This window comes from Pipistrellus kuhlii, unplaced genomic scaffold, assembly GCF_014108245.1.
Source record: "Pipistrellus kuhlii isolate mPipKuh1 unplaced genomic scaffold, mPipKuh1.p scaffold_m20_p_8, whole genome shotgun sequence".
Taxonomy (NCBI): domain Eukaryota; kingdom Metazoa; phylum Chordata; class Mammalia; order Chiroptera; family Vespertilionidae; genus Pipistrellus; species Pipistrellus kuhlii.
Window position 1 is genome coordinate 23,321,740 of NW_023425584.1, and position 22,411 is coordinate 23,344,150.

Genomic DNA, 22,411 nt, shown 5'->3' on the forward strand with positions numbered 1-22,411 from the left:
AAGTCTGGATTCCCTAAACTAGACATAGCAAAATATAATATTTAAATGCTAAGCACTATATCACAGCACAGTAACTTAAAAGTTGCTTCCTGTTATACTTTATGGGAGCTTAATAAAATATAATTTAGAGAAATTGCTAGCCTAAAAGAGTTGGTTTATAAAGTATTTTATTAATCATCCTTTTCTAAATTAACACACAAAGTTAAGTGAAAACATTTGCACTTTCTCATGTTGGTTTTCCGAATCTGTGTAATTTGCTATATTTGGAGGAACACAGAAAGAGAGGTCCCAAAACTTGGATTCTAGCCCCAGCGCATCACTGAATCCCTGCAGGACCTCGCAAGAGCTTCAGTTACCTCATCTCTAATAGGGATGGCAATACTTGTTTTGTCTACCTTTCAAGAATATTAGGAAGATAAGATAAATTGCTAACATGAAGATACTTTGAAAAAAGTATTATTAGTGTGTGCAGGGTAACAGTACTGGGACTATTGCTGCTAACAGTGTATAAAAGAGAGGCAGGAACTCTGGCTGGAATGCCTAGAAGAGAAACCTGGCTCCACTAATGCTAGTTATGACCTTGGGCAGGTAACTTCTCTAAGTTTGCATTTTTCCTGTCTGTTTCAGGATGATAATAAAAATTGCCTCATGTGGTTGTGGGGACGATTGAGTAAAATAAGGAATGTCAAGTGCTAGCACATTGCTTGGTCCTTAAACACAGAATTAGCTACTAGTACTGTCTAATTAAGATAGTGATATTGCTGTGCATATCTGGTTGTTTGCCTTTGTATATCTGAGTTAGAGAATCATGGGTTTAGAACTGAAAGAATCCTGAGAAAATCATGAGTTTTAGCATCCTATAAGATAAGTGGCTTTATCTGTGAGTCTCACATGAAGGAGCTTTAAGTCCAGGGAAGCTGACTGCATTGTTGATGGTCACCCAGTGTGTTGGTGGTAGGCTATCTGGGATCTCTGTGGTTGCCCATTTCTGGTGGGTGGAATGCTTTGCACTAGAATGCTGTGTCAGTCTAAATAAGAAAATGCAGTAAGATACTGGTTTAAGATTTCTCTCTTACCACCTTTCTTAGATGCTGTCTTATCCTTGCACTTGATGAAATTTAGCCTATGGTTTCCAGATTACTGTGGAACCTTGTTTTGACAATATTTCTTTTCTTTAAAAAAATATTTTTATTGATTTCAGCAAGGAAGGAAGAGGGAGAGAGATAGAAACACCAGTGATGAGAGAGGATCGTTGGTCAGCTGACCCCTGCATGCCCTCTGACTGGAATCAAACCATGATCTCTAGGCTCATAGGTCGACACTCGGTCTCTGAGCCACACTGGCAGGCAGGCGGACCGTACTTTCAAACGTTCTTGGTATTTTGTTGGTTCTGTTCTGTTGCCTTTACTTTGAGTTTCCCAAATTAGTGTGCTCTGGGTATTAAGAGGCCTCTGCTCATTATCTTCTCTCCTCACCTTCCCTCTCCAACTTAACCTTTCTAGCTCCTAGCAATGAAGCCATGTCCTCCAGGAGGAAGCTCCATCAACCTCTCTAAGCGAAGGTCCTTCCACATCCTCCCTCACAGCGGGAATCACAGTGTGTTATAATTGCCCATTTCCTTATCGATGCCTTACAGTGGGCTGTGGGAGTTTCATGAAAATAGAGACTGTGTCTACCCTAAAGTTGATTATTCAAATGTATATCCAAGGTAAATTTATGGATATATCATCAAAACGGGCAACAGCAATAGAACGCAGAGAAGAAACTCTTAGCAGGAGGTCTGAGAACCTAGATTCCTGGTCTCAGCACTACCACCTCAGTGGCCCCGAACAGATGACCCCTACACCTGTTTTCTTGTCCTGAAAGTAGGGAGGTTAATAAAATCCATTCTCCAAGGCATCACCAAAATGAAAATAACCAAGATAATTACTGAACAGCCTTTGACACAGTGCCTGACACATACTAAGTAAAAGTTAGCAACAATTATGTGTACATTAAATTAGGGAAATTAACAGTTTAAATGAAGTAACCAAAAGGAAAGAAATTCTGTTTTCTTGAAACATAATATGTCTCAGAACTTTTTTCCCCCTGAAACACCTGCATGGCACTTTGTTGTTCTCTCTGTTTTGACTATGGCTGTGCTGATTCCTGCCTAAGGTCTGAGAGACCAATTTGTCATTGGGAACATGGCGTCAGTGAAACAGCTTATGACTCAACTATCGCATCATCCTGGACAAGTGTCCGATGGGAGTGAGCCAGGACCTCATGTGATGAAAGATACTCATTTTTTCTTCAGTGTTTTTTCTGCCACAAAACTATCCCATCAAGCTCGTAGTAGTAACATTTAGATCGAATTCGTAAGAGGAATGAAGGGCATTCACCTTTATTATCTGTTGTAAATTGAGTAATTATATATTCAGTCACAATTTGAAAAGGTTTTTTCCTTACCAATGAGTCTACTTTATTAATGAAAGTAATGATTCTCTAACAACAGTTAATAACAGGTATATTTTAAGTATTTAATATCACTTCTCTTTCATCTTTTTCTGGTAGTAAAACAAAATATGGTAATACCAAAGGATATAATTCCATGTTCTGTTAAAAGAGTGTTAGCAATTAGAAGGCTTGTCTTCTTGCATTGGGAAGGCATGCTCTTTAGGGCAGTTGTGAGCAGTGTGTGCAGGTGCCCCTAAAAAGACCCAGTGGTGGATGTAGTAGTTCTTTCTACTCTTGTTTTTATTAGTGTTCTGGTTGCTGAGGGAAAGACTTCTGCTTTCAGCTCTTCTCAAATATACTGTTTTCTAGTGAATTTGCTTAAGTAGAGCATCTCCTTTTGCTATAAGCCACCAGAGCCTTTACCTTTAATTTTTAAAAGTACTGAAACAAGAACCTCATAAAGTAAAGTACACCTATAATTCTGAGTTAACACATCCGACCAAGCCTTTGGCAAAATAAAGTTTCCTTTAAGTTGGTTTCCATTATCTTTATGGTTGATTCGTTGGAGCAGTGACTTATTTAATATATTTCAGGAGTTTGTCTAAACCAAATAATGTATGTTACTACTATTTAGAAACCACAACAGCTTATAAATCATCTAAGAGGAGAGTTTTGTTTATGCCACAGACTTAAGAATTGTTTTGATTGGAATGGTTGAGTTGCCTTCATTGTATATATTTAATTCCAAGTACTCAAAAATATTTGGCAAGTGAATGGAGATATTTAGCCCTCTCCCAGATCAAACCAACATATAGGATCTTCTAAGTCTTTGCATTTCCATGTTAATTGTGCTGTAGAATTGCCAATTTCTACACACACACACACACACACACACTCTTCTGGGATTATGATTGGTGCTGCATTGAATTTATAGATCAATTTAGGGGAAACAGACATAGCTAACACTGTATATCCCTCCACTTGGTTAGATCTTCTTTAGTTTATGTAAATAATGTTTTCTAGTTTTCCCTTAGAGCTCTTGCATACCAGTTCCCCAATTTATTACTATTTTCGGGTACATGTTTTGCTGCAATTATAAATAACATTTTAAATTTTCGTTTGTAAATTTTTTGTTGCAATGTATAGAAAAAAGGTTGATTTTTGTAAATTGTGCTCTATGACCATGCTAAATTTGGTTCTAATATCTTTATACCCTTTAATTCTTAGAATATATTTTGCTCTCTTCTCACTGTTGTTTTATCCTGGGATTTCATTTAGGCCATATGATATTGCCTCTCAGGCCCCTGGGCACTGTTGATTTTTCTTCAAGTTCCACACCCTCCCCCCTTTGTTCTTTAGACTATATGAACTCTATTGATATTGGGTGTATAACAGCTCACTCAATCATCAAGCCACCCTCAGCTGGGCCTGGAACCCTTCACTCCAGAGCCCCTTTCCTGTTCTGCTCTTTATAGAGAAAGCCTCCAATCTTCTGGATAGTCTGAAAGGAAGGATAGCTTCTACTTTCAAAACCAGAGATTAAAGCAAACAACAGGATGAAAACAATATACAGAGAGAAGGAACTTACATAGACCTATCATTTATATGCCAGCAATAAGAAAAATACTGCATTCATCAAATAAGAGTAAGGGAAGCACTCAGAATAAAACCCAACTCTTAGAAGTTAAAAAGATGAAAGTGTAGCCAAAACCGGTTTGGCTCAGTGGATAGAGCATCGGTTTGTGGACTGAAAGGTCCCAGGTTCGATTCCGGTCAAGGGCATGTACAGGAGGCAGCTGATCAGTGTTTCTCTCTCATCTATGTTTCTTACTCTCTATACTTCTTCCTTCCTCTCTGTAAAAAATCAATAAAATATATTTTTTTAAAAGATGAAAGTGTAAATGAAAAGCTCAGTAGACGGCCTGGGAAATAAAGATAAATAATGCAGAAATAAGAGCAAAAAGACAAAAAGATAGAAAATAAGCGATAAGAAAATTACAGGAGCAGTCTAGAAGGTTCAGAATGCCGACAACAAAAGGAAAGATGTCAGGGAGTAGGAGAGGTAATAGAAGGATTAAGTTATCTGTTTCTTTTCCTACTTGCTTATTTTATTTAGAATTTAAAGTTTTTATTATGAAACAAAGCATACATAAAAATGAAAATTCCATTTTATACACCTTAATGAATACTTGAGGCCTCTGGTGTGACCTTCCAAGATTATAGTCCCATTTTTCTTATCTTCTCCAGAATTGACCACTATCTTGATGCTTATGATAATTTTTTATTTTTTATTTTTTTGCTGTTCTTATTATATAAACGAGAGCTTCCTTTGCATGTTTGTGAACTTAAATGAGTAGAATATTCGGTTTCATTTTACCCTACATTGCATAGCTCATCCATGTTATTACATAAAACTGTAGTTCATTGTAATAACTTATACATCCATTCTATTCTTGCGAACATTTGGGTAGTTTCTGGTTTTGGTTTACTACAGAAAAATGCTGCTGTCAGCCCTAGCCAGTTTGCTCAGTGGTTAAAGAATCAGCCCTTGGACTGAACAGTTGGGGGTTCAATTCCAGTCAAGGGCACAGACACCTTTGGGCACATGTGGGAAGCAACCAATCCATGTGTCTCTCTCACATTGATGTTTCTCTCTCTCTCTCTCTGTCTCTCCCCCCTCTTCAAAAATAAATGGAAAAAGTACCGTGAGGATTAACAACAAAAAATGCTGCTGTCAAAATTCTTACACATTTTATTTTATAGACACATTAATTTCTTTTAATATATATCCAGTGGTGGAGTTACTGAATCATACATATTCTTGTTTTCATCTATACTGGGTAATACCAAACTATCTTCCAAAGCGATGTGCCATGGTATTTCATGGTGGTCTGAATTTGCATTTCCCTGGTTACTAATGAGGCTGAATAGCTTTTTATTTATTGGTCATTTGGAGTTCCTCCTTGGTGAACTGTACATTTTTTTGTCTGTTTTTCTAGTGGGTTTCATGTCATTTTATTTGAAACCCAAATTTGTCTGAATTTGTACAAGTGACTGGGGTGCTTTCCTTTAAATTTTTAACCTAAGTCCTTAATTATTTTGTCAGCTCACCGGTGTTTTTAAGGAGATTTTTCAAAATATTTTTTATGCAACATTTTGGTTTTCCACGGTCCCCATAACCTTAACTGTCATTTCTATAAAAAGAAAACTGGAAATATTCTTTTTTTTTCTATTGATTCACTTTATTAAATTACAGCAGGTCCTTGAGCTATGTCAGAGATCCATTCCTATGCTGCGATTTAACGCAATTTTTGCTGTAAGTCGTAACCCACCTACATAAACACCTATGTCACTCACCTGGAGCACATACACAGCAGTAATGAAGTGAAACAGTAAAAAAAAAAAAAAAAAAAAAAATTTAAATTAAAAAATAAAAGAAAGATAATTCCTAACATTTACTTGTGGTAAATAAATAATAAAAAACAAAGTACATATGTACATATATCAAAATGACAGAACTTTTTTTGTTTTATAAATAAATGGGAGATGGCAACGTAACCACGAAAGGACATATGTCAAGCCCAACTTAACCTGAGGGCTGCCTGTACACCATTTATCTAAGATTTGGAAACAACGTAAGTGCCCTCAGCACATGAGTGGATTAAGAAACTGTGGTACAGCTATACAATGGAATATTATTCTGTGGTAAAAAAAGAACTCTTACCATTCACAACAGCATGGATAGACCTGGAGAGCATTATGATAAGCGAAATAAGCCAATCAGAGAAAGATAAATACCACATGATCGCACTCATTTATGGAATATAATGAACATCATAAACTGATGAACAAAAATAGAAACAGTCAAATTTCAGTGGGAAGGCAGGGGACGACTGTCAGGGAAGGGGGTAAGAAGAGATCAAGCAAAGGGCTTGTATGCACGCATATAAGCATAAACAATGGACACAGACACTAGGAGGGTGAGGGCATGTGCCAGGAGGTTGGGGGTGGCCGGGGGGAGGTCAATGGGGAGAAAAGGAGTCATAAGTAATACATAAATAATACTTTAAACAATAAAAAAGCCGTTTTAATTAAGTTTTTAAAATTTAATTCAAATTATTATTCAAAGTATTACATGAGTCTCCTTCCCCCCTCCACTCCCCCATTGACTTCTCCCCAGCAGCTCCCACTCCCTATAAATATTCTTAAACAGACATTGAACTGATTTTGACCTCTTTCTTTATCCCCATTTCTGAGTCTCTTAGAAGTCTTGTCATAGTAAGGCGGTTGCTTCTTACGTTCCCTACTGGCAACTTAACAGACTCCAGAATGCCCAGTCCGTGTAAAATGCTGCTGGTATTAGCTCTTCTCTTCCTTCCCCACACCCCAAAGCATTGTGCTAGTGACAAAATATCACTTCTCTTGTCTTTATTCTTAAAAACAAATGCCATTCCTTTTCATTTTACTGGGTTCCAGAGGGAGCTGAAATAAAATAATGTGCTAACAATATCATCTTTAACCAGAACTACATTTGGCCAGTCATTTTATTTTCAAGCTCACATACACTTCAAACTATAATATGACTAAAAGCATTCTCACATGAGCATATAGTAAAGGCTGTGAACATCACAGGCCTATACTACCAGAAATGAAATTCTTTAAAATATGACTTAAAATTAGGGCTTTCTAGATATGTCCTCAATAGATTGTGTTGAAATACTTAGTATGTAAAACATTCTTACTAATTGAGAAGACAAACACCCCAATAAAGACATAAGCAATTTTTGTCAATTATTAACCAGATTTGTTTTCTGTGGAGTGAATTCGAGGGAATGCACAAGCCTGCTTTCTAGCGAAAAGGGTGAGTAGGCAGTTTAACAACATATGCAAAAGATGCTGGATCTGTCCATCAGCTTTCCTGTTCTTCTAGGAATTTAATATGTAATCAAAGATGTTTGTGAAAGTTTCTGCAGTGGTATTTATGAAAGAAAACAAAAACAGACAATAACCAGTAGGGAGCAAATGGCTAAATTAGAACTGAATACTTAGCAAACATCAAAGAATGTTGTAATAAATGATTATCTATTGACATAGACATTTTTCTCAAAATGTTGTGATGACAACAAATAAACAGAGCTTTACATGTAAAAAGCCGCATACAAGACAATCACCTCTGTTGTTATTCCCAAATTAAATACAAAATTTTTTTTTAAGATTAAGGATATGTGTACAATGTTTATTCTCTAGCTCTAACCAGTTTGGCTGTGGATAAAGCGTAGGCCTGTGGACTACAGGGTACCACGTTCGATTCCAGTTAAGGGCATATACCTTTGTTGCAGGAACATCCTCAGTAGAGAGTGTGCAGGAGGCAGCTGATCGATGTTTCTCTCTCATTGATGTTCCTAACTCTCTATCCCTCTCCTTTCCTCTATGTAAAAAATCAATAATACACACACACACACACACACACACACACACAAACAACACACACCAAAAGTATTTAAATTAGAAAATAAAGCTATCATATTAAAGTATAATATGATAGCTTTATTTTCTAATTTAAATACCTTTGGTGTTTTTCTAATTGTCTAAGTATAACTTTTATAATTTGAAATGTATCTTCCAACTTTTTATTTGTTCTATAATAGTTGTATATTTCCAAATGAATAAAAAGCAGTAACCTTGGAGTAGGTTATGGACTAGATATAAAAAGATGGTCTATAAAAAAAATAGTTTGGGCTTGATGGACACAGTATTGAGTTTTCCTCAGTGTGGTGTTCTTGCTTATTGAGTTTATTTAGTTTACCTTTCCTACAGGAGTAAAAAATGGAGCAATGCAACACCTAGGACTGCGTAGCATGTTAACACTTTGCTGTCCTTGATGTTTGTGTATTGATGCTAGCAGGGAGGGAGCAAATTGCTTCCTATTCCAAATGTGACCTCAGGCCCACAACATATCAACCAGTCATTTCCACTGTCCACTGAAGGGGCATAAAATGTGAACCTTTCCTGTTCTCTATTTCCCTTGGTCACTGTTTCTCCTTCTGCTCAGGTTTAGGTTTATGCTACATTTCAGAAATAACACACACACAAACAAAAACTTTATTTTAGTTTATTCTTTTGGGCACTGTGAAAAAAATTGAAATTTACAACAAGAATGTTCTCACATACTATTTACATCCTTTTGCTATCCTTTTTGGGGAGGGGACAAATTTCCTCAAGCTATGTAAGTAGGCAAAGCTTTCCTAACTGCCTCCATTGTAATTGTGAAAGATTCTCTTCTTCCTCTTGCTTGGTATTCTCAATTCTTATGGCTGGGATGTTAAGATCTAGCCTGGTTTTTATAGAAAGTAATGGATAAGTAAAAAAACAAACATTTGGGTGTCCAAATAGACTTAAAATAAGCCCAGAATAGACAAACTCATGCATCTAACAGTCCATATCGTGATGGGTTGTTTTCTGTTCTAAAACTTACCAGCTTTCAGTATTAATGTGGGAGAATCATTCGTCAACAATGAAAACATTTTATCCAGAGTTGTCAGACATTTGTGCTACAAATTAATTATTTGTCCTTAAAATGTTAAGTTTGTGATTATATTTTGGCAGATTCTTATGTTCTATTTTAAACAATGGGTGAAAATTTTGACAATGTTATTTTTTTTTGGACCTAGTTCTGTTGTTGTTGTTCTGTTTAACTGTGTTGAATTGTTAAATTTTTGGAAGTGATAATTTTGTTGAAAATAACAAGTTTTTTCGTGTTTTTTTTTTTTAAAAAAAACAAAACAAAACCAAAATGTGGTATTTTAAATTGAGAACTTTATTTTCAGAAGTTTCATTTCTCTTGGACTTTGGAAAGATATTCGGCATGCTGTGTCCTGCACACAAAACTTACTGCTTACATAAGAAAGCTGACTACTCACATTCTTATTCTTTTAAGGAGGGATTTGGTTTAAAGTAATTTTTATAATACTTTTGCAAAGATACAAACTTTGAACTCAGACAACTTTGAGACAATTACAGTTATTAATTTTATTTTGAAACCTGCAAATTATTTTAGAAATAGAATTACTATTGATCCTAAATGCTTATCAATTTCAAAGTTTTCCAATGGGAAATTTTCCACTGCAACAATAGTTACTATTTATTTTTTTAAAAAAGTGCTGCCTGTGCCCTTGAAATTTTTATCGATATATACTGAAGAATATCCCCAAAATTTTAAAACAAAAATCACAACATCAGTTGCTTTCAGAGTTTTTCTTCCATTCCCATATGATTTCTAAAATGTTAGTTGACACCATTTTAGAAGAAATGGAAGTTACTTTTCTGTTGAAATTTTTAGAATGAATATTTAAAATGAACTGCAGTAATCAATACTTATGTGGACTGTGAAAAACAAACCAAAGCTTTTTTATGTGTGTGCTAAATTTAGCAAAAGTGAAACTACATGATAGCTTATGTTGCCTATCACTGTTATTTATAAAATTTTATTGAGAAAAGGGGTATGTGGACAAATACATTTAAGTGAGGGTACATATTATATTCAGTTTCACAATACATTGTTTTCAATATCTTTTGACTGATATTTAATTATATAATATTACAATGGCTCTTACCAAAGTAAGGCAATTACTGAATTTTAGCACAATTTACATGTAGTTTTTAAAAATGTTGCCAGTCCTTTTTTTATATCTGGAGCATGCAGGGTGAATAGATGAGTATTGGTAAAAAGTATTAATTCTAGATCTATGATAACTGTTCCTATGGGCATTCATTCACCTCATAGGTTTGTGGAGAAGATTAAAGGGGATAATGTATATAACAAAAGAACTTACATATTGAGGTGATACCTATATCGTGGGTATAATCTCATAAATATCTACCATGTTAGCTGCCTCAAATTATTTTACAGAACATAAGAAGATGTAACAATGAATAGATTAAATAAAATAACAAACACTGGACAAGATGCTGGGCTCTATCTGAAAGGAATCTATATTAATAAAAGGGTAATATGCTAATTAGACCAGGAGACCTTCTGAGACTCCTTCCAGATATCCTTCCCAACAAAGCTATGCTGGTGGGGCCGAGGCAGAGGCTGTTAGGGGCGATCAAGCCAGGAGGGGAGGGTAATTGGGGGCAAGCAGGCCGGCAGTGGGGTCTAGTTGGAGGCAATCAGGGTGTCATGGGGGGGCAGTTGGGGACAAGCAGGGTAGCAGGGGGAGCAGTTGGGGGCAATTAGGCCAGCAAGGGGGGGGGGCAATTAGGGACAATCAAGCCAGCGGGAAGGACAGTTGGGGTCAAGGCCAGCGGGAGGAGAAATTGAGGGTGATCAGGCTGGCGGGGGAGGGTAGCTGGGGTAAGAAGGCTGGAAGGCAGAGTGGTTAGGAGCAATCAGAGGCAGGCAGATGAGCAGTTAGCCAGCGGTCCAGGATTGTGAGAGGGATGTCCGACTGCTTGCTTAGGCTGCAGGGATCGGTCCTAAACCAGCAGTCGGACATCCTCTAAGAGGTCCCAGATTGGAGAGGGTGCAGGCCAGGCTGAGGGACAACATCCCTCCCCCGTGCACCAATTACATGCACTAGGCCACTAGTTATTGATAATAAACATACCAGTATATTGGAATGTTTTATAGGATCACCTGTATAAAGTGATACATGGTAATGTTTAAGGGAACCTAGAGGTTGTCATGGATCAGAAAGGCATGGTAGACACTCCAGTCACTTCATAAATATTTGTAGAATACATGAACCCTTCCTAAGGTGATAAAGAAACCAAATGGTGCTGTAGAGGAGTTTTATGGTATACGATTGGAGAAAGAAGAATCAGGTTGGGACCATCTTGCACTTGTACTGTATCTAATGGAGAAGCCCAGAGGCACTGGGCCAAAAGAGTTTAGCAGTGAGGTGGATGGAATGGAAGGATAAGGAGCCAGAGCCAGGAGACTGGTTAGAATAAACCATTGCCATGGTTAAGGCAAGGGGTGAGAGAAGGCATGCATTAAGGTGGCAGTGGGAGTAGGCAGGAAGAAAAAGGTACATGGTATAGTGATATAGGTAGTAGTAGAATGTGGGAAAGAGACTGAAATTGGGAAAACTGCTGCATTTAAGCTTGGGTTGCTAAGTATAGTGAGGGGAACTCAAGTCCCTCTCAGAATAAGATATTTACAAATGTTACTGTTGTAGTTAAGGCAGACATGAATGCTGTTTTGGATTTTTGTCACCTTCAAGTATTTCACAGCAGTTATATTACAGATTGCAATAAATATTCAGAATTCCAGAATCAATAAGTATATATCCAAACTTGACACCGGTGGCCGTAAGCTTGAATGTTACCTGTGATTAACTTTACATCCTTTCATGACTTGGTTTCCTTCACATACGAATGTACTTGTAGTTTCACCAGATTTCATTTTTAGGGAGTAGAGGAATAATATTATCTTACCTTTTTTATTTTATTGTTTAAAGTATTAGAAATAGCAGTACATATGTCTCCTTTTCCACCTCCCTGACCTTCCCCCGGCTTTCCCTACTCCACAGCACATACCCTTATTCCACCCCCTCCAGTGTCAATGCATTTACTGGTTATGCTTATATGCATGCCTACAAGTCCTTCGGTTGATCTCTTACCCTCCCCCTCTCCACCCAGCCAACACTCCCCAGCCTTCTCGCTGTAATTTGACAGTCTGTTCAATGCTTTCTCTGCCTCTGTATCTATTTTTTTGTTCATCAGGTTATAATGTTCTTTATTATCCATAAATGAGTGAGATCGTGTGGTATTTTTCTTTCACTTCCTGGCTTCACTTAGCATAATGTTTTCCAGTTCCATCCATGCTGCTGCAAATGGTAAGAATTCCTTCTTTTTTATAGCAGTGTAGTATTCCATTATGTAGATGTACCATAGTTCTCTAATCCACTCATCAGCTGATGGGCATTTAGGCTGTTTCCAAATCTTAACCATTGTAAATTGTGCTGATTTGCACATAGGTGTACATATATCCTTTCTGATTGGTGTTTCTGTTTTCTTGGGATATATTCCTAGAAGTGGTATTACTGGGTCAAATGGCAGTTCCATTTTTAAATTTTTGAGGAAACGCCATACTGTTTTCCAGTGGCTGCACCAGTCTGCATTCCCACCAGCAGTTAAGGAGAGTTCCTTTTTCTCTGCGTCCTCTCCAACACTTGTCATTTGTTGATTTGTTGATGATAGCCATTCTAACAGATGTGAGGTGGCACCTCATTGTTGTTTTGATTTGCATCTTTCAAATGATTAGTGACTTTGAGCATGTTTTCCTGTATCTCTTGGCTTTCTGAATGTCCTCTTTAGAAAAGTGTCTATTTAGGTCCTTTGCCCATTTTTTGATTGGATTATCTTCCTTCTGTTAAGTTGTATGATTTCCCTGTAAATGCTGGAGATTAAACCCTTATTGGAGATAACATTGGCAAACATGTTCTCCCATGCAGTGGGATTTCTTGTTTTGTCGATAATTTCTTTGGCTGTGCAGAAGCTTTTTATTTTGTTGTAGTCCCGTTTATTTTCTCCTTAGCTTCTCTTGCCCTATGATCTGTGTTTGTAAAGATATTGCTACGACATATGTCTGCAATTTTGCTTCCTGTGAAGTCTTGTAGGATTTTTATACAATAGTTTCCCATCTTACTTTCAAGTCCTTTAGCAACATTTTGAGTTTTTGTGTATGGTGTGAATTGGAGATCAATTTCAATTTTTTTTGCATGTACCTGTCCAGATTTCCCAGCACCATTTATCAAATAGGCTGTTTTGACTCCATTGTATGTTCTTGCGTCCTTTGTCAGATATTGAGTCTAATAGCTTGGGTCAATTTCTGGGTCCTCTATTCTGTTCCATTGGTCTATATGTCTGTTCTTTTGTCAGTACCAGGCAGTTTTGACCACAGTGGCTTGATAATATAGTTTGATGTCTGGTATTGTGATCCCTCCAACTTTGTTCTGCTTTCTCGGGACAGCTGTGGCTATTCGGAGTCTTTTTTATTCCAGATGAATTTTTGGAGTTTGTTCTAGATCTTTGAAATATGCCATTGGTATTTTAATGGGTATTGCATTGAATCTATAGATTGCTTTAGGTAGTATGAACATTTTAATGATGTTGATTCTACCAATTCATGAACATAGTATGTTCTTCCATTTGTTTATGTCTTCCACTATTTTTTCAATGTCCTGTAGTTTTCCAAGTACAGGTCTTTTACATCCTTGGTTAACTTTATTTCTATTTCTAATTATCTTAATTTTTTTTTTTGGTGCAATGGTAAATGGGATTGTTTTTTTCATTTCTCTTTCTATGAGTTTATTGTTGGTGTATAAAAAGGCCATAGATTTCTGGGTGTTAATTTAGTATCCTGCTACATTGCCAAATTTACTTATTAGGTCTAGTAGTTTTTGATGGAGTCTTTGGGGTTTTATATGTATAATATGTCATCTGCAAATAAGGATAGTTTTACTTCCTTTCCAATTTGGATGCCTTTTATTTCTTCTTGTCTGATCACTATGACTAGTACTTCTATATCAAACAGGAGTAGTAAAAGTGGGCATCCTTATCTTCCCTTTTTTGGTTCAGCTGCAGTGCTATTCTGTAGATACTGCAAACATAGTGAGATGTATGTAAGAAGACAGTAAGTGTGCCATTGTATCAAACCTGTTCTTGCCTTCTTTGAAAATGCCACATGCATAGTTAGTACCACCAAATCAGTGATCCTTCAGCTAATTTAGGCATAAAAGGGCATTCAGAAATATCACTGCCTGGTGTGTATTGCTGAGCATTTACCTTTCTCCTAATGAGAAAAGCTAAGAAAAGTGCAACTGACTTTAATGTGTAAAAACCACCATTTAGGACTAGCACAAGAGGGAAGAATAAAGTTAAATTATTGACTCAAGTTAATCACTATGACTGTATAGTTTCTGGCCTCAGCTCTGTTTTGAAACTCTTTTTTTGGATTTGTCTTGATTCAAATAGTATTTAAAGCTGCCTTAGGGCAATTGCCAATTTTCAAAGATAATTCAGAAGGTTTTTTAAATGTTTCTGATTCTTGTTAATTTTTTCCTCTGCTTCTTATTGCTTATAGCTTTGTGGCAAGTTCTTAACCCCTCAACACTACTGACTTTGCAGCTGAGTAATTCTTTGCTGGTGGTGGTGGTGGAGGGGGTCCTGTACAGTGTTGGATGTTTAGCATCACCCTAGCCTCTTCACCAGATGCAGTAGAATTTCCCTAGTTTTGGCAACCAATAACATTTCCAGCCTGGAGACCAAAATTGCTCCCAGACAAGAACTACTGCTTTATGGTATTGGGACAAAACTGGTAAATCAATGAGAACATATGTAATTCCGTTTGTAGTTGGTAAAAAAATTAACCCAGTTGTAGCAGCTTTATTTCCAGATTTTTCCTCATGTTAATTAATACTTGTTCTCTGAGGTGATAATATGGTTTTTCTTTTTTCCCCCAAATGTATTTATTGCATTTCATTGAAAAGCTGTTGATTAAATTTACTTAAATTGAAGAGTCAAGGTTTGTAATAGTTTAGCATCTCTGTTCCTTTCTCTCTGGGAAAAGCCTCTAACTTATTGAGCAATATGTATCATTCTGCCAGGTACACTACAGTCCCCATTAGATATAGAGCGATTGAGATTTAGAGAGATTAAAAGGTCACCAAACTCCTACATTGCAGTTAGGTAATGAATTCTAGCTTGCTGATGGCATCCTCACTATTTTCTATGATAGCGATTCTCAGTATGTGGTCCATGGATCCCAGGGAGCCTCCAAGGTCTTTTCACAATGATTTTCATGATAATCCATAGTTTTCATTTGCCATTTTCATTTTGTTGATATTTGCAAGAATAGTACCACAATAATGAGTAAAACTACTCGCATCTTAGGGTACAGTAGTCACTATATTCACTGCCATGCATTCATGTTTGTTTTTACAAGAAAGCCTGTTTCTATTAACCCTCTTCCTTGTGGAAGCAAAATACAAATTCCATTAAATATCTACCCTTGAGAAGGTGTCTTCTAAAAAGCCTCTGTGTGACAAAATGGGCAGGTGCAGGACGCACTGCGCTGCGTGTAGCATCTGATGGCTGTCTCAGAGGAAAGCATGTGTAAGATGAAGTTGTGAGCTGAACAAGCCCCTTGTTCATAGTTCACCATGGACCAGCTACGATTCTCAGCCTTGTTTACTAGGCATGTTTTCTCAAAAATGACTGAAGTGAGCTTATCACTTCAAGGAAGACAACTGACAGTATTTGTTACCAGTTGATAAAAATTAGAACTTCTAAACAGAATTTAGAACTTTGGATGACACAACTGCCACTGTGAGCTTAACAAATGTGACTCCTTTATACTGTGTTGTAATGAACTATGTCAACACTTGGAAGGTCTGCATAACTCAGGGAACCAAAGTTTTCAAAATGACTAATGCGTAACAGGATATAATCATGCATGGGTTAAAAGATCCTTTCAAAGTGCAAAACAGACCGGTGGATTTTAATGTAACAGACAAGAAGTTTGCTAATATGGTTTCAGATTCCAGATTGAAACACCTTTACAAAACGACATTGTTGAATTTTGGTGTAATATAAAAACTATATATCTACAATTACCTGAACTTAAACTTTTAAAGGGACCGTTAACCTAGGGTGCTTCAAGAAGTGAAGGAGGGGAAGGGTGAAAGAGAAAAAAGAAGTTAATGGGGAAGAGGGGTATTGAGGAGAGAGGATTGTTTGATTGATCATCAAGTGTATGCTCAATATTCTACATGGGTGTGGATATATCATCCACACAAAAATTCCTACAATGATAGTAATAAGGAAACAGACTCAGGAGTTGATCAGCTAGCCACTGTTGCACAGGAGCTAGGATTTGAAACCAGATTTGTCTGTACATGTAGCTGATTATCTTCCTAGCAGTGTATGACACAAGAGGCAGCTAAAACATATTCTGCTACTCCTACCTAGATCTGTTTCATTTCGGGATTGCATTTCATGCATGACATGGCTTCCTTATAAGATATGGCCACTCAGGTGCCAGGAAGTATGTGCTTAAGAAAGGGTGTAATTTGCCTGAACATTTTACATGCTTCTCAAGGTGTATGATTAATTTTTATAATCTATCCATGACTGTCCATCAGTGATCCTCCTTCCATCGGTTGCTTTTCTTGCAAAAGAGTTAAATACGAAAACCCAGTTTTGTACATGTTTTTTCTTCTCATAACTTTATTAGCCTTAAGAATGACATTGGTGTCCATTCTGAATGGAAACTGCCTTGAAGTGTTCAACTGAAATAAAGCATTTTGCTCACATGATTCTTCACTTAGAAGAAAGGACCCTGGACGTAGTCAGTTTCTAACAGAATCTCAGCATCTCCAGAATGTTTTTTGGCATCACTGTAAACACACATTGGATATTGTAGCTCTTCATGTAAAGACAGTGAAATATGAACTCATATCCTGAGGTGCTTTTTATCTCTTTCTGCCATGTATCATTTTAAAAATGGCGATTCCATATGGTTTTCCTTTGAGTTCTCACCATTTTGTTGTATCCTAGCCCTTTTAGCAATATCACAGGGTCACATTTGCAATTGAATACCATTGCAAAGTCATCCATTTTCCCAATGGTGTTCTTTATAGGCCATCATGGTCCTCATATTTGTGTGACAAAAACCGATGTCTGTGGTATACTTGGCAGTTTTCCGCATAGTCAGTTCTTATCTAATGTTGCCCAGAATGACCGCCTGAAGGGATGCCAAGAGCCTGAGTTAAATTCCAGATTTTTAGCTGCAGTTCTACCGTGTTTCCCCGAAAATAAGACATCCTCTGAAAATAAGACCTAGCGCATGGAAAGATAAGACATCCCCTGAAAATAAGACCTAGCGCAACTTTGGGAGAAAAAATTAATATAAGACACTGTCTTATTTTCAGGGAAACAGGGTACTAATCCATTTTTCTTTTAGTTTTAACTTTTCCTTGTGTCATCTGTAGCTCACAGTGCAGTGGCCTGAACACTTGCAGGTGCTCTAATGTATAAGTGACAATTTGGGAATGCTGTGCTGGGTTTTAGACTTAAAACTACTTTCCACTTATATAATCCTATATAATTAAGAGGTAATATGCAAATTGACCATCACACCCTCACACAAGATGGCCACCTCATGATGACTGGCAGGGAGGGGGGGCAGTTGGGGGCAACCAGGCCTGCAGGGGAGGGCAGTTGGGGCAATTGGGCCAGCAGCGGAGCAGTTAGGCACAATCAGTCAGGCAAGCAGGTAGCAGTTGGGAGCCAGTAGTCCCAGATAGTGAGAGGGACATCTCAGGTTTGAAAGGAGGCAGGCTGGGCTGATGGACCCTGTCCCCCTCTCCGCCAGTGCCTAAATTTCATGCACCGGGCCTCTAGTACTTATATCTTTGCTGAAGATAAAAGAATGAACATTTATCAAGTGCTAGCTAGATGTTGGAACTGTGTGCTTGACATTCTACATATTGTTTTCCTAACACACACACACACACACAGTCCTTCCCAGTTTACACATGAGGAAACTGAGGCTCAACCTTTTTAAGTGGGAGAGCTGGAATTGAGACATGGCAGTGTAATCCCAGAAGGCTCCCTCATCAACCTCCTGATTTGACATGACTTCATCAAAGGCTATGGCATCTTTTTCACCAGGTTGTTGAGAGGAAAGGTGAGATTCTATTCAGAAAGTGTTTTAAAACTATAAAGTACTACAAATACTTTAAAAATTTTAAGTAAAAAAAAATTTAAATACATATATGTAATTATTACATATCAGAATTAACATTTCAAATATTTAAATATCACACTTATTTTCTATAAACTAAATACACAAACAACTTGTTGGTCCCTAAAAATAGATGTCAGATGACAGAGACTAGCTGGGCAGGAAGAGGGGCATCTTCAGAGCAGAAGCCAAGGACATTTTTGCTTCCCTGACACACTGCTCCAGTCACTCACTCTCAAGCCTTCCAACTTCTCTGGGAAACTCGGCTCAGAGCAGCTTCTTTGCATTAGTCACGAGTTTCTATTAATCAAGGGTGGCTCCTGCCAGACCTACAGCTGAGTCCTTTTAGGTTATTTTCTTTCATTGTAGGCTTTCAATATGCCCTCAGTCCATTCCCAGCGCTAGCAGAGAATCAATGCCTTGTGATAGGAAAGCATCCAGAAATTATTAACAGTAGTGAGAGAACATGTGAAACACCGGGGCGTATTCCCAAAATTGGGGTGATGGGAATGCTGTCTTGTTGACCAAGCCTCTTAGACAAACAAGGGTTAGCAAGGTGCAATGAGCTTCGTGTGAGGACAGATTTTCGGGGGAGGTTTAGAGGCCCAGTGACATAAGGTGATGTTTATAAAACAATTGTCATTCTATAATTACCTTTTAATTTTTATTCCTAAAACAGAACAAAGATGTTATTTCATAAATATAATTTCTAACTTTGTTGATAAGCAAAACAATTTAGTTTGCTCTGAGTTTGAGCATATTTGTAATTGAGATTTAATATACTGAGTCCTCAATGTCATCCGTAATTTCTGTGGCATTAAGCAAAATAATGTAACAAAACAATATTGAATGGAACAATATTGTTTGAGGACATACTGTACTATTATTGGCTATAGTTATAAAAGATGGCAGTGGGACAGCTAACAGGATAAGCAAATAAAATTTTAGAAAGGAGTAATGGTATACTAATGAATTTTTTTATATAGTTGATAATCCACTTTAATATCTATTGTTCCAAAATCAACAGATTGCTGCCATTCACAGTTTTGAAAACCACATAACTAGAAAAGCAATGGGAAGTTTCCAGAAACACTTTTTAGTTACAGAAAGTTACATGCTTAGAAACTCTTTTGAGTTATACCATGCAATATAATACAATAACTTTGGTTCTAAAGTTAGCATATATGATGAAAATTAGGAAGATGAAACATTGGAAAGCATTGTGTGATCTATTATGAAGTATTTCATAATTTTTTCTTCAGCATTAAAAGGATTGCTGGAGAGGGGGGTCCCTCAGCCCAGCCTGCCCCCTCTCAGTCTGGGAGCCCTCAGAGGTGGGAGGCAACCCAGCAATCAGGGGAAAATGATGTCCCCAACACACCTCTGCTGCTGCCACTGCCGGCAGCACAAGCTTCGGCTGGTCCTGGTTACCTGAGCCTCAGGCGGCCCTGGGTAGCTGGGGGTTGAGGAAACTGGGGACTCCGGAAGCAGGTGCCTGGCCTTGCTGCATGTCTGCCACCCCGGCGGGGTTGAGGGGACTGGGTGTCGCCATCTTTTGAGGGCATGGCAGTCAATTAGCATATTCCCTCCTTATTGGCTGTGGGTGCTACCACCTTTGTGATGGTTTGAGGGCCAATTAGCATATTCCCTCTTTTATTAGATAGTATGTGGCAGAGTGTTAAGAATGGTGAGTACAGGTGAAAAGTATATATCCATTGTACAATTCTTTAATAGGAAAATAATGTTTACCTTTAAAAACTAAACCTATGCCCACTGTGGTGAAAAATCTGCAAAATGAAAATTGAGGCCCAGTACAAAAAGCAGATTCCCATTTTCCACCTTCTCCAGGGCATTTCTTCATTGAGGGGCGAGGGCAGAATGGTCCTTAGTGTGAAAGCCTAGTGCTTCTTCCAGTCGTTCACTGCAATCCAGACAAGAAAGTTATAGAAAGGAATGTTTCTGTATCAATCTTTTCTAAGTCCTAAGAAACTGTAAGAAGTTTTATTAAAAAAAAAATTTGACTCAAGTGGAGGCTATGAGAATTATGTGACATGGTTGAATGAACAGATGCCTGTCCAAGATAATAAACTTAGAAAAAAAAATTATGTCCTAGCAATTAAAAAGGTAAGAGGAATCTTTGGGGAAGTGATAGACATACACTCTCTCTCGATCACAGTGTTAGCTTTACAATTGTCTATTTAACAAAACTCATCAACTGTATTCTTATAAACGGTGAGAATTATTGCACGTAAATGAGAACTTAAAAAAGACAATTATAAATATGAACAAATCCTAAGCAACTAAACATTATAATTTCTTAGTGAATCACAACTACTTAAGGAATACTTTTAAATAATGACCTCATTCTTAATTTTGTATTAAAGAACAAAATAATTATTTGAATATGTTTCAGTTGGTAAGATAGTGTTTGCTAGTATGTGAAGCCACAGTTCAGAATGAACATGCTTGCTGGGGAGGGAGAAGCTGAGAGAACTGTGTTTTGATGTGTGGATCTTTTTTACAGTCATGACAACTAAATCCTAATGCTGCTTTGTTCTTTCTTTAGCCCGGGCATGAGACCAGATGTCAGCTCTCCTCCTGCATCCAGCTCAGCAGCATCAGGGCCACCTCCCAAACTCTGCCTTGTGTGCTCTGACGAAGCTTCAGGATGTCACTATGGGGTCTTGACCTGTGGGAGCTGCAAAGTCTTCTTCAAAAGAGCAGTGGAAGGTAGTGTGTGTTTTGAAGAGTTTTTATTTTTCCTCTACTTGGTTCTTACTTCTCAGAGTGGATTTTGAAATTTCTGTAATAGGCAAAATTCTTTAAGGCTTTATAAAGAGGGGAGAGGTAATGGCTGCTAGGTTTCTAGGGGGAAAGAGACATTTTAAAAAGCAACATAAAACAGAACTGGAATAGAAAAGTATAAACTGAAGGGAGGATGCTTGGCCAGAGAACATAAAGTAACTTTAAGAAAGTGTTATCAGCCCTAGGTAAAATTTGGCTTAGGGGACAGAGCATCAGGACTGCAGGGTCCCAGGTTCAATTCCGATCAAGGGCACATGTCCAGGTTGTGGGTTAGATCCCCAGTTGGGGGCATGCAGGAGGCAGCCAATCAGTGATGTTTCTCTCCCCCCTCCTTCTCTCTAAAACCAGTAAAAATATATTTTAAAAAAGAAATGTTATATGAAACGATGGGGTTGGATTTGGACAGCAACAATACTCATTGTATTAGATCATGGGCTATAATTTTGATCAATTAACTGTTTTTAAAGTCACCAACTATTTCAGTCTGGCAAAAATAAGTGACAGTGAGAAATGGGGGAGGGGGAGGTTGGAGGGAAAGGTATTTTGCTTTTGGGCCTGGGCACTGTGCTGAGTGATATAAAATACAACATAAGACCTGACCCCTGCTGTCTGATATGTCACAGTCTACTAGCAATGAAAGGTGAGCAAACAAGGCACAGAGATTACAGTACACAGGAACAAATGGTGAAGTGCCGAGGAGGTCAAAAAAGACCTTGATTTCACAGTACAAACATGACATTAACATAAACTTTACTTTGTAATAGACTCAGTTTGCTGACAAGGACAATAGCATCAGTTCTTTAAAGGAGGGGAAATTCCTTCTATAGCAAATTATTGTTAGAAATCATTTTCTAATATTAACAGTGAATCCTCCTGTGAAATATGCAATTAAGTCATCTGTATGGCTGAGCAGATTACCTAAAGATTACTCTGGTTGTATTAATTTTATTTAAATTCTTTATTGTTTAAAGCAGTGGTCAGCAAACTCATTAGTCAACAGAGCCAACAGTACAAGGATTGGAATCTCTTTTGAGAGTCTGATTTTTTTAAACTTATTCTTCTAACACCACTTCTTCAAAATAGACTCTCCTAGGCTGTGGTATTTTGTGGAAGAGCCACACTCAAGGGGCCAAAGAGACACATGTGGCTCTCGAGCTGCAGTTTGCCGACCATGGGTTTAAAGTATTACATACATCTCCTTCCCACTTTTCCTCACTGATCTCTCCCCAGCCGCTCACACCCCAGCACATGCCCTCATGCCCCTACTGCCTGTGTCCATTGGTTATGCTCAGATACATGCATAAAGTGCTTTGGTTGATCTCTTACCCATCACCCCACCCCACCCCCACCCCCACCACCTCTTCTGCCTCCCTTCTGAGGTTTGACAGTCTGTTCAATGTTTCTCTATCTCTGGCT

At 37.8% G+C, this 22,411-nt stretch overlaps 1 protein-coding gene across 7 annotated transcripts in view; it reads left to right on the forward strand.

The window, feature by feature from the left end:
* Positions 1-22,411, forward strand: part of NR3C1 (nuclear receptor subfamily 3 group C member 1) — a 99,790-nt gene that overhangs the window by 52,946 nt on the left and 24,433 nt on the right. For 5 of the 7 annotated variants that reach the window (XM_045576507.1, XM_036425018.2, XM_045576506.1 and 2 more), the window contains exon 3: positions 20,757-20,923. In XM_045576507.1, coding sequence (XP_045432463.1) covers positions 20,757-20,923 — 167 coding nt within the window. The remainder of the gene's footprint in view (positions 1-20,756; positions 20,924-22,411) is intronic. The other 2 variants (XM_036425023.2, XM_036425022.2) reach the window with 1 other exon arrangement.